Source organism: Mastigoproctus giganteus, chromosome 8, assembly GCF_048544385.1.
Source record: "Mastigoproctus giganteus isolate SK-2022 chromosome 8, ASM4854438v1, whole genome shotgun sequence".
NCBI lineage: Eukaryota > Metazoa > Arthropoda > Arachnida > Uropygi > Thelyphonidae > Mastigoproctus > Mastigoproctus giganteus.
In genome coordinates, this window is record NC_143582.1 from 83,423,704 (window position 1) to 83,440,414 (window position 16,711).

Below are 16,711 nucleotides of genomic sequence, written 5' to 3' on the forward strand. Positions count from 1 at the left end.
AATAGTGAAAAAATGAAAGTGTTGAAACACCGTTAATAATAGATTCCACATCAATTGGCGGCATATCAGCACTTGTTGGCTGTGCTGCACATATTGTTATGCAAGATATGTGCAGCACAGCCTATTCTCAAAATGTTCATTTTCATGTTCTTGTTTAACTTATGACATTCTTGCCTTTACTCGCAATGCCTCCGAAGTTGGTGTTACAGTTGTCACCACAAAATCCTATTATCATGTTGGTTAACTTATATTTCTCAAATATGGACAGAATGTGATCCCCTAATATCTCAAAAGTTTCTCCTACAAGATTTTGGAATTCCAACAATTTGGAATTCCTTTCTTACGTATAAAATACCTCACCAAAACTGGGACCAACTTCAGACTTGAGTGATTTGATGAATCTACTATAACAGATACATATTTTGCCACACATAAATCACTCATCACTAAATGAAATACAAATGGAGCCAGTTCATTCACAAGTATACTTTCACATTTTGTTCTTGCACATGTGAAACTTTTTGAGAATAAGTTTTGTATGATGGTAGAAGTGCAATCCACTGATCTAAACGAATGGTTATGCTTGATACTATGGAAAGCCACCAATCCTTTTTGTGCAGCAAGACAATTCTGTTCACGCTTTACATCTTGTTTTGTCATGAAAGAGGTTAGTTTACGGCTTGCACTTTTGCTGCAAATGCTTCTCTGTGCTTCTTTTTAGCAGTGTGCTGTGTAATATCTGAACAAGCGCCATGTTCAATAGAAAATTCATCTGTACAAACAGTGCATAAAACTTTACCATTAACATTATGTCTTTCAGTTAGAAAAAGGAATTCTTGTTTCAATGTGCCCATGAAACTACACTTTGGCTTGGGCATCTCGCAACCTATTGTCGACAAACTGAATTTATAATTATTTACTAGTCCCTTCAAATAATTACTAAGTTTATATCACCACCAACACATCAGTACTTTGAAAACACCAGAGAAAATACTAGAATTCATTCGCACATGTCTATCGTGTCGGCCATACTACAAACAAAAGTCAATTGTCGTATTCTCGACTGTCGTGTGCATTATAATGCCACCTGTGGAAACTATGTTAAAAGCATCTGAAACACATCTTACTGGATTAGCATTAGTAGAGGCATACGATGCAGAAAACAAGCTCATACAGCATCAGCCAAAAAAAAACCTTCCCATTTCACTCATCCATTCATTCCAAATGTTTGTCTAGTTTTCCTTGAATTTATTTAAGCTGTCAACTGCCACACAACAGATGGAAGTTTTTTCCAGCAATCAACTATCTGCTGGCTAAAGGCAAACTTCCGCACATCTATTCTACAATTGTCTTTCCTCAATTTGAATCTATACCCATTCAGGTTGAGGGAGAGGAAGAATCCCCTCAGCATTAAGCCTGCTCAATCCATTCAAGACCTTATACATCTCAATCAGATCACCTTGCAGGTTTCCAGAAGCTGCAATTTGCTGAACTTATGCCTTCCTTTGTTCCTTTCACCAGTCTCGTTGCCCTTTGTACTTGTTCTAGCAACTCTACATCCTTCATAAAATAAGGCTTCCAGACTTGTATGCAGTACTCAAGTTGTGGACTTACCATTGCCTTATACAAGATGATAATCACCTCCTTATCCCTGCTTGCAAAATTCCTGTATATCATTGACAAGACCCCATAACCTACTCAGGCAGCCTGTCTGCACTGCTCAGAAAACTTCATATCTGACTACACAATTACCCCAAGGTCTCTTTCATTCTTCACTACCCTGAGGGTAACACCACATAGTTGGTACATTTCTCTGGGGTTACTGCTACCCATATGCAGTACTTTGCATTTGTCAATGTTAAACTTCAGTTGCCACTTCTTAGCTTATCTACCCAACTTTTCCAGATCCTGTTGCAGCAGCATACTATCATTACTGCTATTAACAACCCTGCCAACCTTTGTATCATCTGCAAACTTTGACATTAAGCTTGACATACTTTCATCAATATTATTGATAAATATACAAAACAATGGGCCCAACACCGAACCTTGAGGGACACCGCTGATAACATTATTCCATGTAGAGCAATACCCATTGACCACCACTCTGTCTTCTCCCACTCAACCATCCTTTTATCCATTGTAGCAACTTGCCCTTAATGCCATACTACTCCAATTTGTACAGTAGTTGTCCATGCACAACAGTATCAAAAGCTTTCCTGAAATCCAAGTATATGATATCAAAATTATTTTTTGCATCCAGTTCCTATGCGACCACATCATAGTATCCAATCAAATTGGTCAGACAAGACTTCCCCTTGCCAAACCATGCTGTATCTGAATTATTGCTGTAGTTTTGTCTAAATGATCCTCCAGTGACTCCATTATTTTCCCTGGAACAGAAGTCAAACTGATAGCTCTGTAATTATGTGACCCTTTGATCCCCCTTTGTGAATTGGAGATACATTTGCACATCTCTAGTTCGTGGGGACTTCCTCCAAGTTCAAAGATGCTCTCGTAATTATTGCTAAGGGTTTGCTTACTTCCTTTGCTGCCTCCTTTAATATAAGTGGATAGATCCGATCCACCCCAGGTGTCTTTCTTATGTTTAACTTCAACAATTTCTCCTCCACTTTGCTCTCAGTTATTACAGAATCATTTAACTGCCTTTTAGAGTTTGATAAACATCTGGCCCTCTCTTCCTTGAATAACTCTTCATGTGTAAATGTAGATGCAGAATACTCATTTAGTTCGGCAGCTATCTGAGAATGATCATGTCCAGTCAAACCATTGATATCAAGTGGACCAATCTGATTCATTCCCTTCCTTTTAGAGTTTATATAAGTAAAGAAGTCTTTGCTGTTTTTTTGCATCCTTTGCCAAAGATTTTTCATAATCTGCCTAACCTCCTTTGTGACTTGTTTACAGACTAGCTTGTATCTGCCATAGGCTTCTGTGGCACTTGACAATTTATGTGCATCCCATGCATTTTTCTTCTCTGCCACGAGTCTCATTAGTGCATTTGACATCCATTTGGGCCTGAACCTAGAGTCGTATTTCTTAGTTGGAAAAAAAAGCCTAATAGCTTCCAAGGTGTCTTCCTTGAATGCTTCCCATTTAAAATTTGCTGTTGGTAACATCATCAGTTGGTCCCACTGTATAGAACCTAAAAAATTTCTGAGACCTCTGTAGTCGCCTTTTCAGATACAAAAACCCTTCCTTTTACCCCTGATGATAGTTACATCTTTAAGTAAATCCCACATCAGTACATTGTGGTCACTGCTACCTAGTGGTTCCTTTTTCTGTAAATTCTTAATGCTTGAATAATCACTGCTGATAATCAGATCAGGAGTGTTACTCCCTCTTGTTGCCTCTCCAACATGCTGCTGCAGAAAACAATAATCCAGTAAATCCACAAAAGCCTTGCTTAATGTGCGAGTGATCAACCCACAATTCTATATCTGGTAAGTTAAAATCTCCCATTATAAGATACTCTGATTTACTGGCCCACACTATTTCTCTGTGTAATTGTCCATTGTACTCATCAGAATCATTAGGCTTATAACAAACATCTACCCTCAGTTTTACTTTCCCAGTGCTTATGTCACACCAAACTAACTCAACATTGCACTGTCCATCTATGTCAACTGGATGCACTTCCTTAGATTTTATGTGTTTCTTAACTAATAGCATAACCCCTCTTCCCTTCCTATCCTGTTTATCCTTTCTGTACACATTGTACCAAATTTTAATTCTGCATCCCTTATATCTGAGTGGCACCAAGTGTCTGATATCCCAACTATATCCACCTTGAATGTCTTAACTATCACTTCGAATTCATCAAATTTGTTTATTATGCACCTAGCATTGGTGTACATGGAAGTATACATGCGCACTTGTTCTTACTCTTAATTACCCTAACACAGCCCATGTATTTAGTTTCATGAATCCCAGCAGTTCTTGAAATCCTTTGCAACTGGCTTTCTGGGCTGCTGCTTATTCCAATAGAAGCAATGCAAGAATCATTTACACCTCTGCCTGCACTACTGTTAACCTGTTAGTCTGTGAAGTCCCCCAAGCTAGCAGTTTTCCTACTCACCTAATATTGCCTGATAGCATCAGAAAACATTCTTGCACCCTTTCTATTTAAGTGTCTCCCATCCCTGTAGAAGCAGTCTCTCCTGTTAACGAGCACAGACCAAGCTGAGAAAAATTCTACCCCTACGAGCCCTGCACAATCTTTCCATGGCCGACTTGATTGACAAGACTCTCATCATATACTCCCTCCTATCGTGTCTCTGCAGGATTGCAGACACTTTCAAAATTTACCCTAACTCGCAACTTTTTTTTCAGCATTGACCTGTACTTGCTTAGTAAATCTGCAGATCTCCTACATTATAGTGGCATCTATTAGAAACAGGGTAAGCCTCTATTAATTTGCAAAAAATTGCATAGTTAGGTTAGAGTTTATGAAAAAGAGGAAAAATAAGAGAAATTTGAAGCGTTGTTTAAAAAAAAAAACAGGACATTTGGCATCCTGTTTACATTTTCTCAGGACATCGGGATCAATGGCTGAAAAAGGGGACAATCCAATTAAAAATGGGACGTCTGGTCACCCTACTGTACACTCAATTTCAGTCCAGCATTCTGTGATACTTCTGCAGTCTGTAGCAGTTATCCTAACCATTTTGTTAGCCATTAATTCTTCTAACTGTAATATAACAGATATCACCTTATCCAGGATAGAGCGTGTTCTTTCTGCCTGGTGTGTTCTTTCTTTTTTGTGCCCTCTGTGGTTTCTTCATTTTCTTGGTCTATTTCTTTCTTTGTCCATGTATATTGGGGATGCAGTCTTTGATCTGGTTTTAATTCTGTTTCATTTTCTTGAGGTAGGTCCAAACCTTTTGTCCTCATTGTCAGACAGAATCTGAGGTGGTATTTCATCGGTTTTAGTTTGTAGGTAGTAGAAGGGTAACGGAGGGTCCCACCAGGGCTCCAGTGGCAAGAAATGGGCTCTGGTGCAATCTCTCGTTATTCATTCACTACCACTACCATAAGCTGGGTGTAGATAAGTCTCTGGCTGAGGTTAACCCTTGTGGACATCTTCTGAGCTCTGTGTACTTCCAAACTTCCAGAGGTATGTTTTACACTTCTGGAAGTTTTTATTGGAAAAGAGTTGGGGGACATAATAGTGTTGGAGGAAAAGAATAAAAGAAAAAAAAAAAAAAAAAAAAGAAGATAAAGAAAACTGAAATAAAAGAAAATGATAAAAAATGTATTATTTTCTTTTTCTCAATTTTTGCATTCCTCATTTCTAGGTTGCCAGAGTATTTAATTTCTGATCTGTGTGATATACCGAATTGTCTTATAATGAATTGTCATGCAACAAATTGATGTGATCTCCCAGGTACAGAAGGAGAAGTTGGTTATATTTGTGAATAACAGATCAGGAGTCTGGTCGAGTTTGGTAGGAAAGTTAACAATTGGAATTAATTAAGAGCGTTAAAATACTGGAGCACTTATGAATGTAATACATTATAGGAAGGAAAAGGAAGATTAAAGTCATTGAAAATAGTAGTGCTAGTTTTGAAATTAAGATGTTAATAAGCAAGACTACGAAATCTGTAAAGACCTGTTCTGAGCTAGGGGGAACATTTAAGCCAAAAAAGTGTGTGGTGGATTTATATTAGTGGGGTTTCAAAAATGGAGGATTAAGAGCATAAAAATATCAATACAACAAAGCTCTCTTTTATTAATACCATAACCTGCCCCCCCCCCTTTTTTTTAACTGTGCTGTTATTTACATAAAATTTATCTAATATTACTTGAGAAAAATAATGTCTGAAGTTTTTTTACTTAGCCAGGTTTAGTAAGGCAACAGAAGCTAGAAGAAAGTTTCAAAATCTGACAGTTTATTCTTCTAACTACAAATATTTTGACAAAAATGTGCCTGCTCCTATTATCATCATAACGTTGGCAACAGGAGCAGGTGATATTGTGGATGTTGTACAACCTCAACCACTTGGTGTACAACATCCACATGGTTGAAGTCAGATGATCCCACTAAACAAGATGTCGCTGGAACTGAAAAAGGACTAGAGTCAGGAACTGACATCAGAGAACATTTTAGTGGATGGTGGCAGCCTCTTCTTCCTCCTCCTTCTGAAACCTGTTCTTGTACCTCTGTAGTTTACGGGATTTTTCTTTCACAGGAAAGTTAACATGGTGAGCAACAGCAATAGCAGCCTTTGCTGGTAGGCTGACAGTTAGGCAAGAACTGTCTTACGTATGATAACATCACGAAAAGGCAAAGAAAACATCACATATTTCAAATGTAACCAAGCAAACAAGTCTGCAGGGTTGGAAATATGACAAAATATTACACATAAGTTATAAAAAATATGAGAGCCTAAGTGCAAGGCTGCCAACATGAAACAATGGTGCCATCTATTATAAACGAAGATTCTCTTTTATTTACTTTGTTTATATGAAATTACTCACTTTATTTTTTTAATTCTTTATATTTTTATTTCAACAGCTCGCTGTGTTGAGAACCGCTCGGCATATTTTGCGGAAAGGTTATACAAGGCCATGAGGGTAATTCTCAGAATAATTATACATATTTTTTAATTTAGTGACCAGTGAAGAGAAAACAAGTTTGTTAAATGATGAAATATTATTGTTTTGAATAGTCAAAAAAGTAATTTGTGTTTAAATGTTTTATTGTCATATATCTTTATATTGTACTGGCGGAATATCACCACCGTACAATACAAAAAACTGCATCACCATAAAAGAGTAACATTTGTAGTGAAACATATAAGATATTGTTTGATTACAGTCATTTTGTTTGTCGCAAATCAAAGGTATTGCATCAGATGACACTTCTATTGCATCAGACAGTAATTGCAAGGTATTGCATCAGGTGTTTCTATAAATACAGTATTGAGAAGAGAAGACCTGGATCAGGCCGTAAGAGAGTGACTACGCCTTCCCAAGATATCGATATTTGAAATGGCTATGCCTTCATAATAGCCATGCTAGTGCTCCTGATCTAAAACTGGACTTTGAGGTGGCCTCTGGTGTTGAAACAAGTGCACAAACTACCAAAAGAAGCCTTTGTTGACCTAACAAATGAGAAACAAGTGACTTGCTTGGGCTAAAACGCATGTTTCATGGACAAAAGAGCAATGGGACTCCATAAATTCCATTACATTGTATTGGGTAGTCAATCGAAATTCAACCTGCATGGCTCGGATGGGAAGTGATACGTCAGAAGACAAAAATCGGAGGCATACCATCCTGACTGCATAACACTGACTGTAAAGATGATGCTTCTATTGCATCAGACAGTAATTGAAAGGTATTACATCATGTGTTTCTATAAATACAGTATTGAGAAGAGGAGACCTGGATCAGGCCGTAAGAGAGTGACTACGCCTTCCCAAGATCAATATTATGAACCGCTATGCCTTCATAATCGGCATGCTAGTGCTCCTGATCTAAAACTGAACTTTGAGATGGACTCTGGTGTTGAAACAAGTGCACGAACTATCCAAAGACGGCTTTCGGAATATGGTCTGCATGTCTATCACCCCAAGAAGAAGCCTTTGTTGACCCAACAAATGAGGAAGAAGCAACTTGCTTGGGCTAAAATGCATGTTTCGTGGAGAAAAGAGCAATGGGACACGACATCTTTTCTGACGAATCGATATTCAACCTGCATGGCTCATATAGGAAGTGATATGTCAGAAGATGAAAATCTGAGGCATACCATCCTGACTACACAACGCCACCTGTAAAGTTCTCCACCAGTCAAATGGTCTGGGGATGCATAACAAGCAAAGGGGTGGGGCGAATTAAGTTTATTAATGGAACGGTGAATACAGAAATTTACACTGCTACCTTGGAGGAATGCCTGAAACCCGTTATTAGGGATCACCACACAGACATCAAAAAATGCATTTTACATCAGGACTCAGCACCTTGCCACACAGCAAAATTGGTAAGTTTTATGCTATTTAGATGTAATGATGAGTTTGTCTTCTCGTCTCACAAGGCTTAAAACATACCTACACCAATGTTTTCCCTCGTTTTTCTCCCTTAAGGTTCAATCATACCTCAGAAATGCTAGAATTAGTGTTGCACCACACCAGCAACAGTCCAGATTTGAACCCTATTGAAAATTGCTGGTACATAATGTTGTCTAAAATTGCTCAGAAGAAACCAAAAAGTAAGATTCAGCTGCAGGAGAGCATTGTAAGGGTGTGGTATCATGAAATTGGGCAACCACATATCCTGAAGTTGATTAACTCTGTGCCAGATCATTGAAAGGCTGGAATTACAGCTTGAAGAGGAACAACAAAATATTGAGGACTTAATTTCCTGATTTACAGTAACTTAACTTGTCATTTCAGTAACTTAACTTAACTTAACTTGTCATTTAATTTAACTTGTCATTTCAGTTTGTATTGAGAAGAGGAGACAATAAAATGCATGTTTATTTGTCATGATTGCCATTTGCATGATTTCTCATATTTCCATTAATTGCACATTTTATCCTTTGGGAAGATATTTTATTTATGACAATTAGGTATATCAGATGGAGTCTTTTTATTGGATTTCATTCACAGAGATATACACTGAGTGATCACTGAATTATGACCACCTTTCCTAATACTTCGTAGGTCCTCCTTTTGTCCTCAGTACAGCAGCTATCCGACGTGGCATTCATTCAACAAGATGTCGGAAGCATTCGGGAGGTATGGCCAACCAAGCTGTGTGTAATGCAGTTGGCAATGCAGGTATGGAGGTGATTGGTGTATCCAGATTCCTGATATGCCTTTCCATAGTGTTCCACAAGTGCTCTATGGGATTGATATCGGTGGAGTTTGGAGGCCAATCGATATGCTGGAAGTTGGAACTGTGTTTCTCAAACCTGCACAAGTGCCCGATGCCTCGGCGCATTGTCATCTTGGAAGACACCGTTGCCATTCGGGAAAAAATGTCATGATTGCCATTTGCATGATTTCTCATATTTCCATTAATTGCACATTTTATCCTTTGGGAAGATATTTTATTTATGACAATTAGGTATATCAGATGGAGTCTTTTTATTGGATTTCATTCACAGAGATATACACTGAGTGATCACTGAATTATGACCACCTTTCCTAATACTTCGTAGGTCCTCCTTTTGTCCTCAGTACAGCAGCTATCCGACGTGGCATTCATTCAACAAGATGTCGGAAGCATTCGGGAGGTATGGCCAACCAAGCTGTGTGTAATGCAGTCGGCAATGCAGGTATGGAGGTGATTGGTGTATCCAGATTCCTGATATGCCTTTCCATAGTGTTCCACAAGTGCTCTACGGGATTGATATCGGTGGAGTTTGGAGGCCAATTGATATGCTGGAAGTTGGAACTGTGTTTCTCAAACCTGCACAAGTGCCCGATGCCTCGGCGCATTGTCATCTTGGAAGACACCGTTGCCATTCGGGAAAAATTGTAACATAGTGGGGGTGTGCACAATCAGCATGCAGTTGATGATAGCAGAGACCAGTGATACGTTGTTCCACATGCACCAGGGGTCCAAGTTCCTGCCAGTGAAACATGACCCATACCATACAACTGCCTCCACTGGCATGCACTTTTGATACCAGGCATGATGGATCAAGAGCCTCATGTTGTTGACTCCAAATCTGTACATAACCATCCACTGTGTGGAGTAAATAACATGACTCATCCTACCAGCACACCTTCCAGTCTTCTAACGTCCAATTGCATGCTCTTTGCACCAGGCAAGTCTTTTATGCCAATGAACCTTGGTTAGGAGAGGATGCCGTAGGGATCGTTTGCTGGTATAGCCCATACGTGCAACCCATGGTCATGCCAGATATTGTTCCTGGTTGGCCCATGTTGTATTGGGTAGTCAGCTCTTCAACAGTGCTGCGCCTGTACAAGTCGTCGGACCCAGCGCTCACTTCTAACATCAACCTTTCACTGACCTTTGCAGTTTTGCCATCAGGTCGTTGTTTGACCATTTTGACGCCAGTCCTGATGCACTTTAACTACGGCAGCTCTCGAACACCCCACCAGTTCAGCCATTTGGCAAATCGAGGCACCAGCTCGTTGAGCACCCACAATCTGTCCTTTATCAAAGTCCGACAAATCCTTCCTTTTACCCATCACACTCGGAATTTTACTACCTACTGAACCATACGCCTTATCTATGCTACATAGGTCGACTAACTCCGCACTCTCGTATCTCACGTGGTCAACGGGTTGCATTTAATTTTAATAGGGGTGGTCATAATTCATCAATCGCTCAGTGTATATCTCATATAACAAATGCATTTAGGACATTTCTGCAACCCACAACGCAGCACAAAACACGTTATTTTCAAAATTCACAAATGGTGCAGTTTTTTTGTCTGCCACTGTCTAATATTTTATTTTTTATATATTTATTTATGTATTTTTTTATATTATGTTATATTGTAATATATCATTATATTATCATACATGTCATTCAGCTCTGATAAGTTTTAGATGGATAAATTTTTCAGGAATTTTGCTTTTATTGATCTAATTGTGATATTAAATCATACTCTGTAAGTAGTTTTATAGTCCTAGGCACACTCGTTATTTTATTTTTAATTTAACTAGTAGTTTTGTAGGTTATTACTTAATATATGTAGAAGTTTTGTATCGTTCGCATCTTGCTGCCATTGTTATAGTTATAGAGTGGTAGGGGAATTCAAATTTTTTAATAGTGGTTCTAAAATTCAAACTGGCTCTAAAATTCAAATCACTTAGGTTAGCACTAGTTGGATAATTTGCTATATAATTAACTTATAACTTTCAAGCATGATGGTATAGCCTAATACATATAATGCAAACTTGGTAGCATGGTAGTATTATTACTCTGTAGCTGGTGTATCGATAAGATTCGAATTTTAATTATATATAATTAATAACATAAACTTCATAGCATAACCAGTGCATAGTGTTATTATTGCATTAGATATATTTGTTTAATGTAGTATTTTTAACTGAATACTGAATTTGAGCAAAATCATGCCTCAGACCAGAGCAGCAAAGCAAAGGGCTCAAGCTAGTGAGAGTGCTATGAGCTGTCCTCAAAATCATCGCCTTATGAGATGTTTGGCTTGTTTGACGTTTGCAAAATTATCAGGAATGGGACGTGATATTACCAAGGGGGAGGTCTTTGTGTGTGCTTAATGTAAGGAATGTGAGAATATTAGGTGCCAACTCAGTGTTGTTATGAGCCTTTATGACAGCTTGAAGAACAGGGTGGATGCCCTCAAAGGAATTAAATTGGATGGCTCATCAAGTTCTCAGCTGCCCACATCAACACCAGATCTTACACTTGATCATTAGGCAACATAGCGGTAACCACCAAGGCAGAATGCTGGTCCCACAGGAGCTAGTTGTTGTCGGTGGCTTTGTAGTCAGGAAAATATATTGTACAATAAGATAGTTGAATAGGACCAAGGTATTTCTAACAGTGGCAAAAGCTAATGACGTAGAACAGATATCTTTTAAGGGCACAAAAGATGATATTGTTGTTCACATTGGCAATAATGACATTAAGATTAGGAGATCTGCTGACTTAACAAGTACAGGACAATGTTGAAATAAAGTAAAGATTAAATTTTGAGTTAAGATTAAATTTAAGTGTCTGCAATTATGCCCAGATACAATAGGAGGGAGTATATGATGATAGTCTTGTCAATCAGTTTGGCTCTGGAGAGCTTGTGCAAAGCTTCATGGGATGGAATTTTTCTCAGTCATTGTGGTATGCTTTTGTTAACAGGAGTGACTGCTTCTACAAATATGGGATATACTTAAATAGAAAGGGTGCAAGAATATTTGCTGATACTATCGAGGCAGTGTTAAGTGGATTGAATGACCAATCTATCATGATTTAATATAATTGATAGAGAGGTGTGTCGACCAAATACCGAAGCCACCCTTTTACCACTTTCTTTCTTACCAAATTGATCAGATAGCTCGACTTGTGTATTTTTCTGTGTTTTATATGCATGTTTATACCATGATCATTGTCAATCTCCCTTGCAAGCATTGGACCATTGTGTTGACTGAAACAGGCACATTAATCATTTGGCCCATAATGCTGTATTGTCCATATGTGTGTCTCAGACAGCTTATCTGCAGGAATGGTAAGCGAGGAGAAATGCAATGGTAAGTGCAATGGAATTTCTGGGTAGACAAAGGCGTTCGACTTAGATAACACTGGAATGGTGTTCTTAAGTGATCCCTGCAGTTGTTACACACAAGGATCCTGTTGACATCAATGTCAGGAAATATAGTGCGTATCAATGGTGTATCTTTAGCAGCTGGTTTCTTTGTGTTGTTTTCGAACCATTACGGTTCCAAATGTAGCATAAAGAGCAGAAATCATTTTTCATAAATCTCCTTTCAAGCTCTCAATGTGCATTCTTATGTAAATAGTAGTCAACGTAAGGTAAAGGAGCTTGATCATTTAAACTCATTTGTTTTTCAGTTGGAGAAATGTCCCATTATATATAATTAATACTCATGTTGGGTACATCATTGTTAGATAGAACAGCAGCATTGCTGGTTGAAGGCACTGCTAAATCCAATGCTTGATTTTCTGTTTGTCTTTTAAGCAATCTCGATAGTCTTTTTCATTCTTGCATACTCATTGTTACCTTCATCTTTATTTTCTTAGGTCTTGTCACTTTCATTCTTGCTCGATACTCTCGAGAACGATCTGCACGTGACTTCGGCATCATCGAACACCTTTTCCAAAATTATTAATGTGAAAACTTCTATAGTAGCACCTAACAATGGAATGTGATGAAAAAAAGAAAAGAAATTGTTGACAAATATTTGTATTGTTGCAATCATACTATTCGACAAATAGCTACAATCAACTAGATAATTAGGCTATTGGCTTGGATTTCACTAACCTCTTCTCGTAAAATAACCTCTTCATATAAAATAAAACATCTTCCGTGCGTACAAGGTACACAAGCGTTTTTTTTTATTTTTTTTTTTTTTATTGTGTCTTTCTAATGCAGTTTGACAAAATTCAAACGAATAGCATTTGAATTTCTAAATTGGTTCACTAGAACTCGAGGTATTGTACCATCACAAAAAATGCATCATACTCTAATCACACTACTAGTGGGTCGGCACAGATTAGTGGTGGGAGCGTGGGAAGTGTCTCTGGCAGAAGTCACAGATGACGTCACTTCTGTAACACATTTTTCATGACCGATCAGATTTACTCGGTTGTAGGTGCCCCCAAGGATGTTTCACATCAAAAAAAATTATTAAAAATTTATAGAGTGAGACTAATAAAAATGTATAAAACAGCTTGTTTTGCAACAAACATTTATAATATAATTTACATATATAAAAAAAAATCTATATTTCTACATCAGATTCTGATTGTCTAAAAATTTATACAAAACCACTAATTTTATATATTGCAACTATCAAGCATGAACTGAAAAAACTTAGAATAACAGATTGACATTTCTCCAACAGGTATCCTCCTCTTTAAATATGAAATAATCAGGAGAGTAAATCTTCTCTTGTGGTAAATCTCCATTTTCCAGAAGATCCCATATTTAAATTAGTACCACCTACTAGCTTAAGATACTTAATTCACATATTATGAATGTGTTTTATGTCTGTTATTTAATTGTCTTTTTTATTTTTGCTGTGTAAAATTAACATAAATATGTATATTACTTCAAGTCCATTTAAGAACCATTGGAGGTGGGGTTGAGGGAGCAATGCATGTGGTTTTAATAAAACCATAATCTGTGCAATGAAGTGTTATTTATTCTTCATAGTCAACACCTTCACACAAAGATACTGTTCTCACAATATATTTTGAAAACTTTACCATCTTCTTTCATGAAAAAATAAATAAAGTATTTTTACATTAATACCCAATATATCTGATATTCTGGTTAAAGTAAATTAGTCTAATTGTAATAACATTAACCTCTGAACTATTCTTGACATAACCATATTGCATCCAGAGTACTCCTTGCATCCAAAAATAATATTTTTCTTTTTTGCTTCTGCTGTATTTTTTTCCCTATATTCCTTTCCATATCCTTTCTACTATAGTATATGTTTCCAAATTTTAGGTTGCTGTCTATAAAAACTCCCTAACATCTTTGATTCTGTTCAAAGAATCAAAGGTTTTAAGGATCAAAGTTGTTAATCAGCAGTTCCTCTCTAGTTTGGCATCCACGTATACCAACCTGGAGCGGGGAGGTTGCTGATTACAGCTCTCTCTCATTTTTAATTTTAATAGATATGTCATTTAAACTTCTTTTTTGGCCTAACTGTGCTGAAATTTTTGAATTTGGGCTAAGTTTTACAATTATTAACTTTAGATTTTGTTACTGCTTTTTTTACACTCAGTGGAAAACTTATTCCTTCCCCCATTAATGTGAGAATAAGAAAAGTTCTGTGCAGGAAAAGTCAGTTTTCTTATTCTAAAAGTGTTAAAATGTAGATAACTTAATACTGAAGCCCAGTTTACTTTGGTGTTTAGCTTATTAATTAAATAATAATAATATAAAATTACCTGTATGTGATATCAGTTTATACATATATAATTTACACCACATGTATATTTTGTAGCTGTATTACTGATTTCGGTACATTACTTATAGGGAGCAGGAACAGATGATAGAACCCTAGTTCGGGTTATTGTTTCTCGCAGTGAGATAGATTTGGTGCCAATCAAAAATGAGTACCAAAGATTATATGGAAAAAGCTTACAGCAGGCAATTTCAGTAAGTCACAATTTAGGATTTTGTAAAATTGTTTTGATTAACTAATTTATTTATTTCTGGAATGTGGCTAGAAAACTAGGAATGCCTTTTTTTATTTTAATTCAATTTAAGTTTATTTAGTTTTATTTTATTTTTAGTTTTAATACACTTATTTTTAAATCCAGTCAGTCTGATTTTTCAGAATATTTGGTACTTACTTGCTATATAATGTGGGGTGAATGAATCAGGATTTATAAATATCTAGTTCTCTGAAAAAGCTCTTATTGTGTGTGATGATGAGAAGGGCTTTGAATGCTGAAGTATTATTCAGAAGTAATGTCTTTAATAAATGCCTTAAATGCCTTGATATTGTTATTTAAGACTTTATTGCAACATATGAAAGTGTAAATGAAGTTGCAGATGTATTACGTATTCTGCAACCACAAAGACTTGATGAGGATCCAAATGGTGAATTAGAAAAACGATGCAAAACAACTAGTGAAAGTAGTGGAGGTGTAACATTCCAATTGACAGCTCAGCTTGTCTCTCTTTTCAGTTTTGCTTGAAAAATGACATTTTTAAATGTTTACCAGTGAAGGAAATAGCTTATCTGCTTCTCATTGAAAATTTTACACACTCCAATTTTTCCTGATTTGTACCATAAAATTTTTTTAATTATTTAGCAGATTCATAAGTGCATTTTCAAAAATGCACTTCTGAATTTGTTAAATCATTAGGAATTTTTTTTAAACCATAATTTTTCTTTTAAAATTAAAACTTATTTGGGAGGTACTGTGGGACTGGAGGAGGAGAAAAAGCAGTATGTACTGGAACTTAAAAACAAGTTTGAGCTTCTGCAGACTGCTGAGGACCAAGATATCGACGAGGAATATTACAACTTTCTGAAAGTGATAAAGCCCAAGAAAGCTATAGGGAAACAGAAATCCAAAGAAGAAAAAATTAGTCAAGAAACACTTGTCATGATGAACCGAAGACGACAAATGAAGAGCGAGAAAAACACTGAGAGGACATAAGAAGATTTAACACAAGAAAAGTAGAACAAGCATTAAGGGAAAACAAAGGATTTAAATCAGCAGCCATGAGCAGTAATACAGAAAGACAAATGATACTGAAACTGAAGAATAGCGATGGTGTACTTATAAACAGCAGAGAAGGCATAATTCAAATAGCGGAAGACTACTATAGAGAATTATACAAGGAGCGAGGGAATGATACCAGCAGTGGGGAAGATGGATTGCAAAGTAGCAACACATACGACATACCCGATATTCTTCCTGATGAGGTAGAACATGCATTGAAGAAAATGAAGAATCAGAAAGCCCCGGGGGAAGATGAAGTTACGGTAGAGTTGTTAAAATTGGGAGGAAGAGACATAACACAAAAACTGGCAAGGCTCTTCACAAAGTGCATTAGAAAAGGTGTGACGCCTAAGCAGTGGAATAATGCAATCATAGTTTTGCTGCATAAGAAAGGAGGTAAATCAGAAATTGGAAATTATAGACCAATTAGCTTGTTATCCAACATCTACAAGTTGTTCACAAGGGTCATTACTAACAGATTAGAAAGAATACTTGATGAGAATCAACCGAAAGAGCAAGCTGGCTTTAGGACAGGATTCTCAACTATGGATCACCTTCACGTAATATCACAGCTAATGGAGAAAGCAAATGAATATAAAATACCATTATGCCTGGCATTTGTGGATTATGAAAAGGCATTTGACTCCATACAGCATAAGGCAATGTTTCGGGCACTGGAAAGACAAGGCATAGATACCCCATATATTATGATTTTGAAGAAAATATATGAGAGTGCTACGTCCTTGATTAGACTAGACAAAGACAGTAGCAAATTTAAAATCGAGAAAGGAGTTCGACA

At 36.9% G+C, this 16,711-nt stretch overlaps 1 protein-coding gene across 1 annotated transcript in view; it reads left to right on the forward strand.

The window, feature by feature from the left end:
* LOC150081685 (annexin B9-like) overlaps positions 1-14,976 on the forward strand; it is a 208,120-nt gene extending 193,144 nt beyond the window's left edge. The window contains exons 10-12 of the mRNA XM_090380286.1: positions 6,539-6,597; positions 14,711-14,833; positions 14,971-14,976. Coding sequence (XP_090236412.1) covers positions 6,539-6,597; positions 14,711-14,833; positions 14,971-14,976 — 188 coding nt within the window. The remainder of the gene's footprint in view (positions 1-6,538; positions 6,598-14,710; positions 14,834-14,970) is intronic.
* The last annotated feature ends 1,735 nt before the right edge of the window (positions 14,977-16,711 follow it).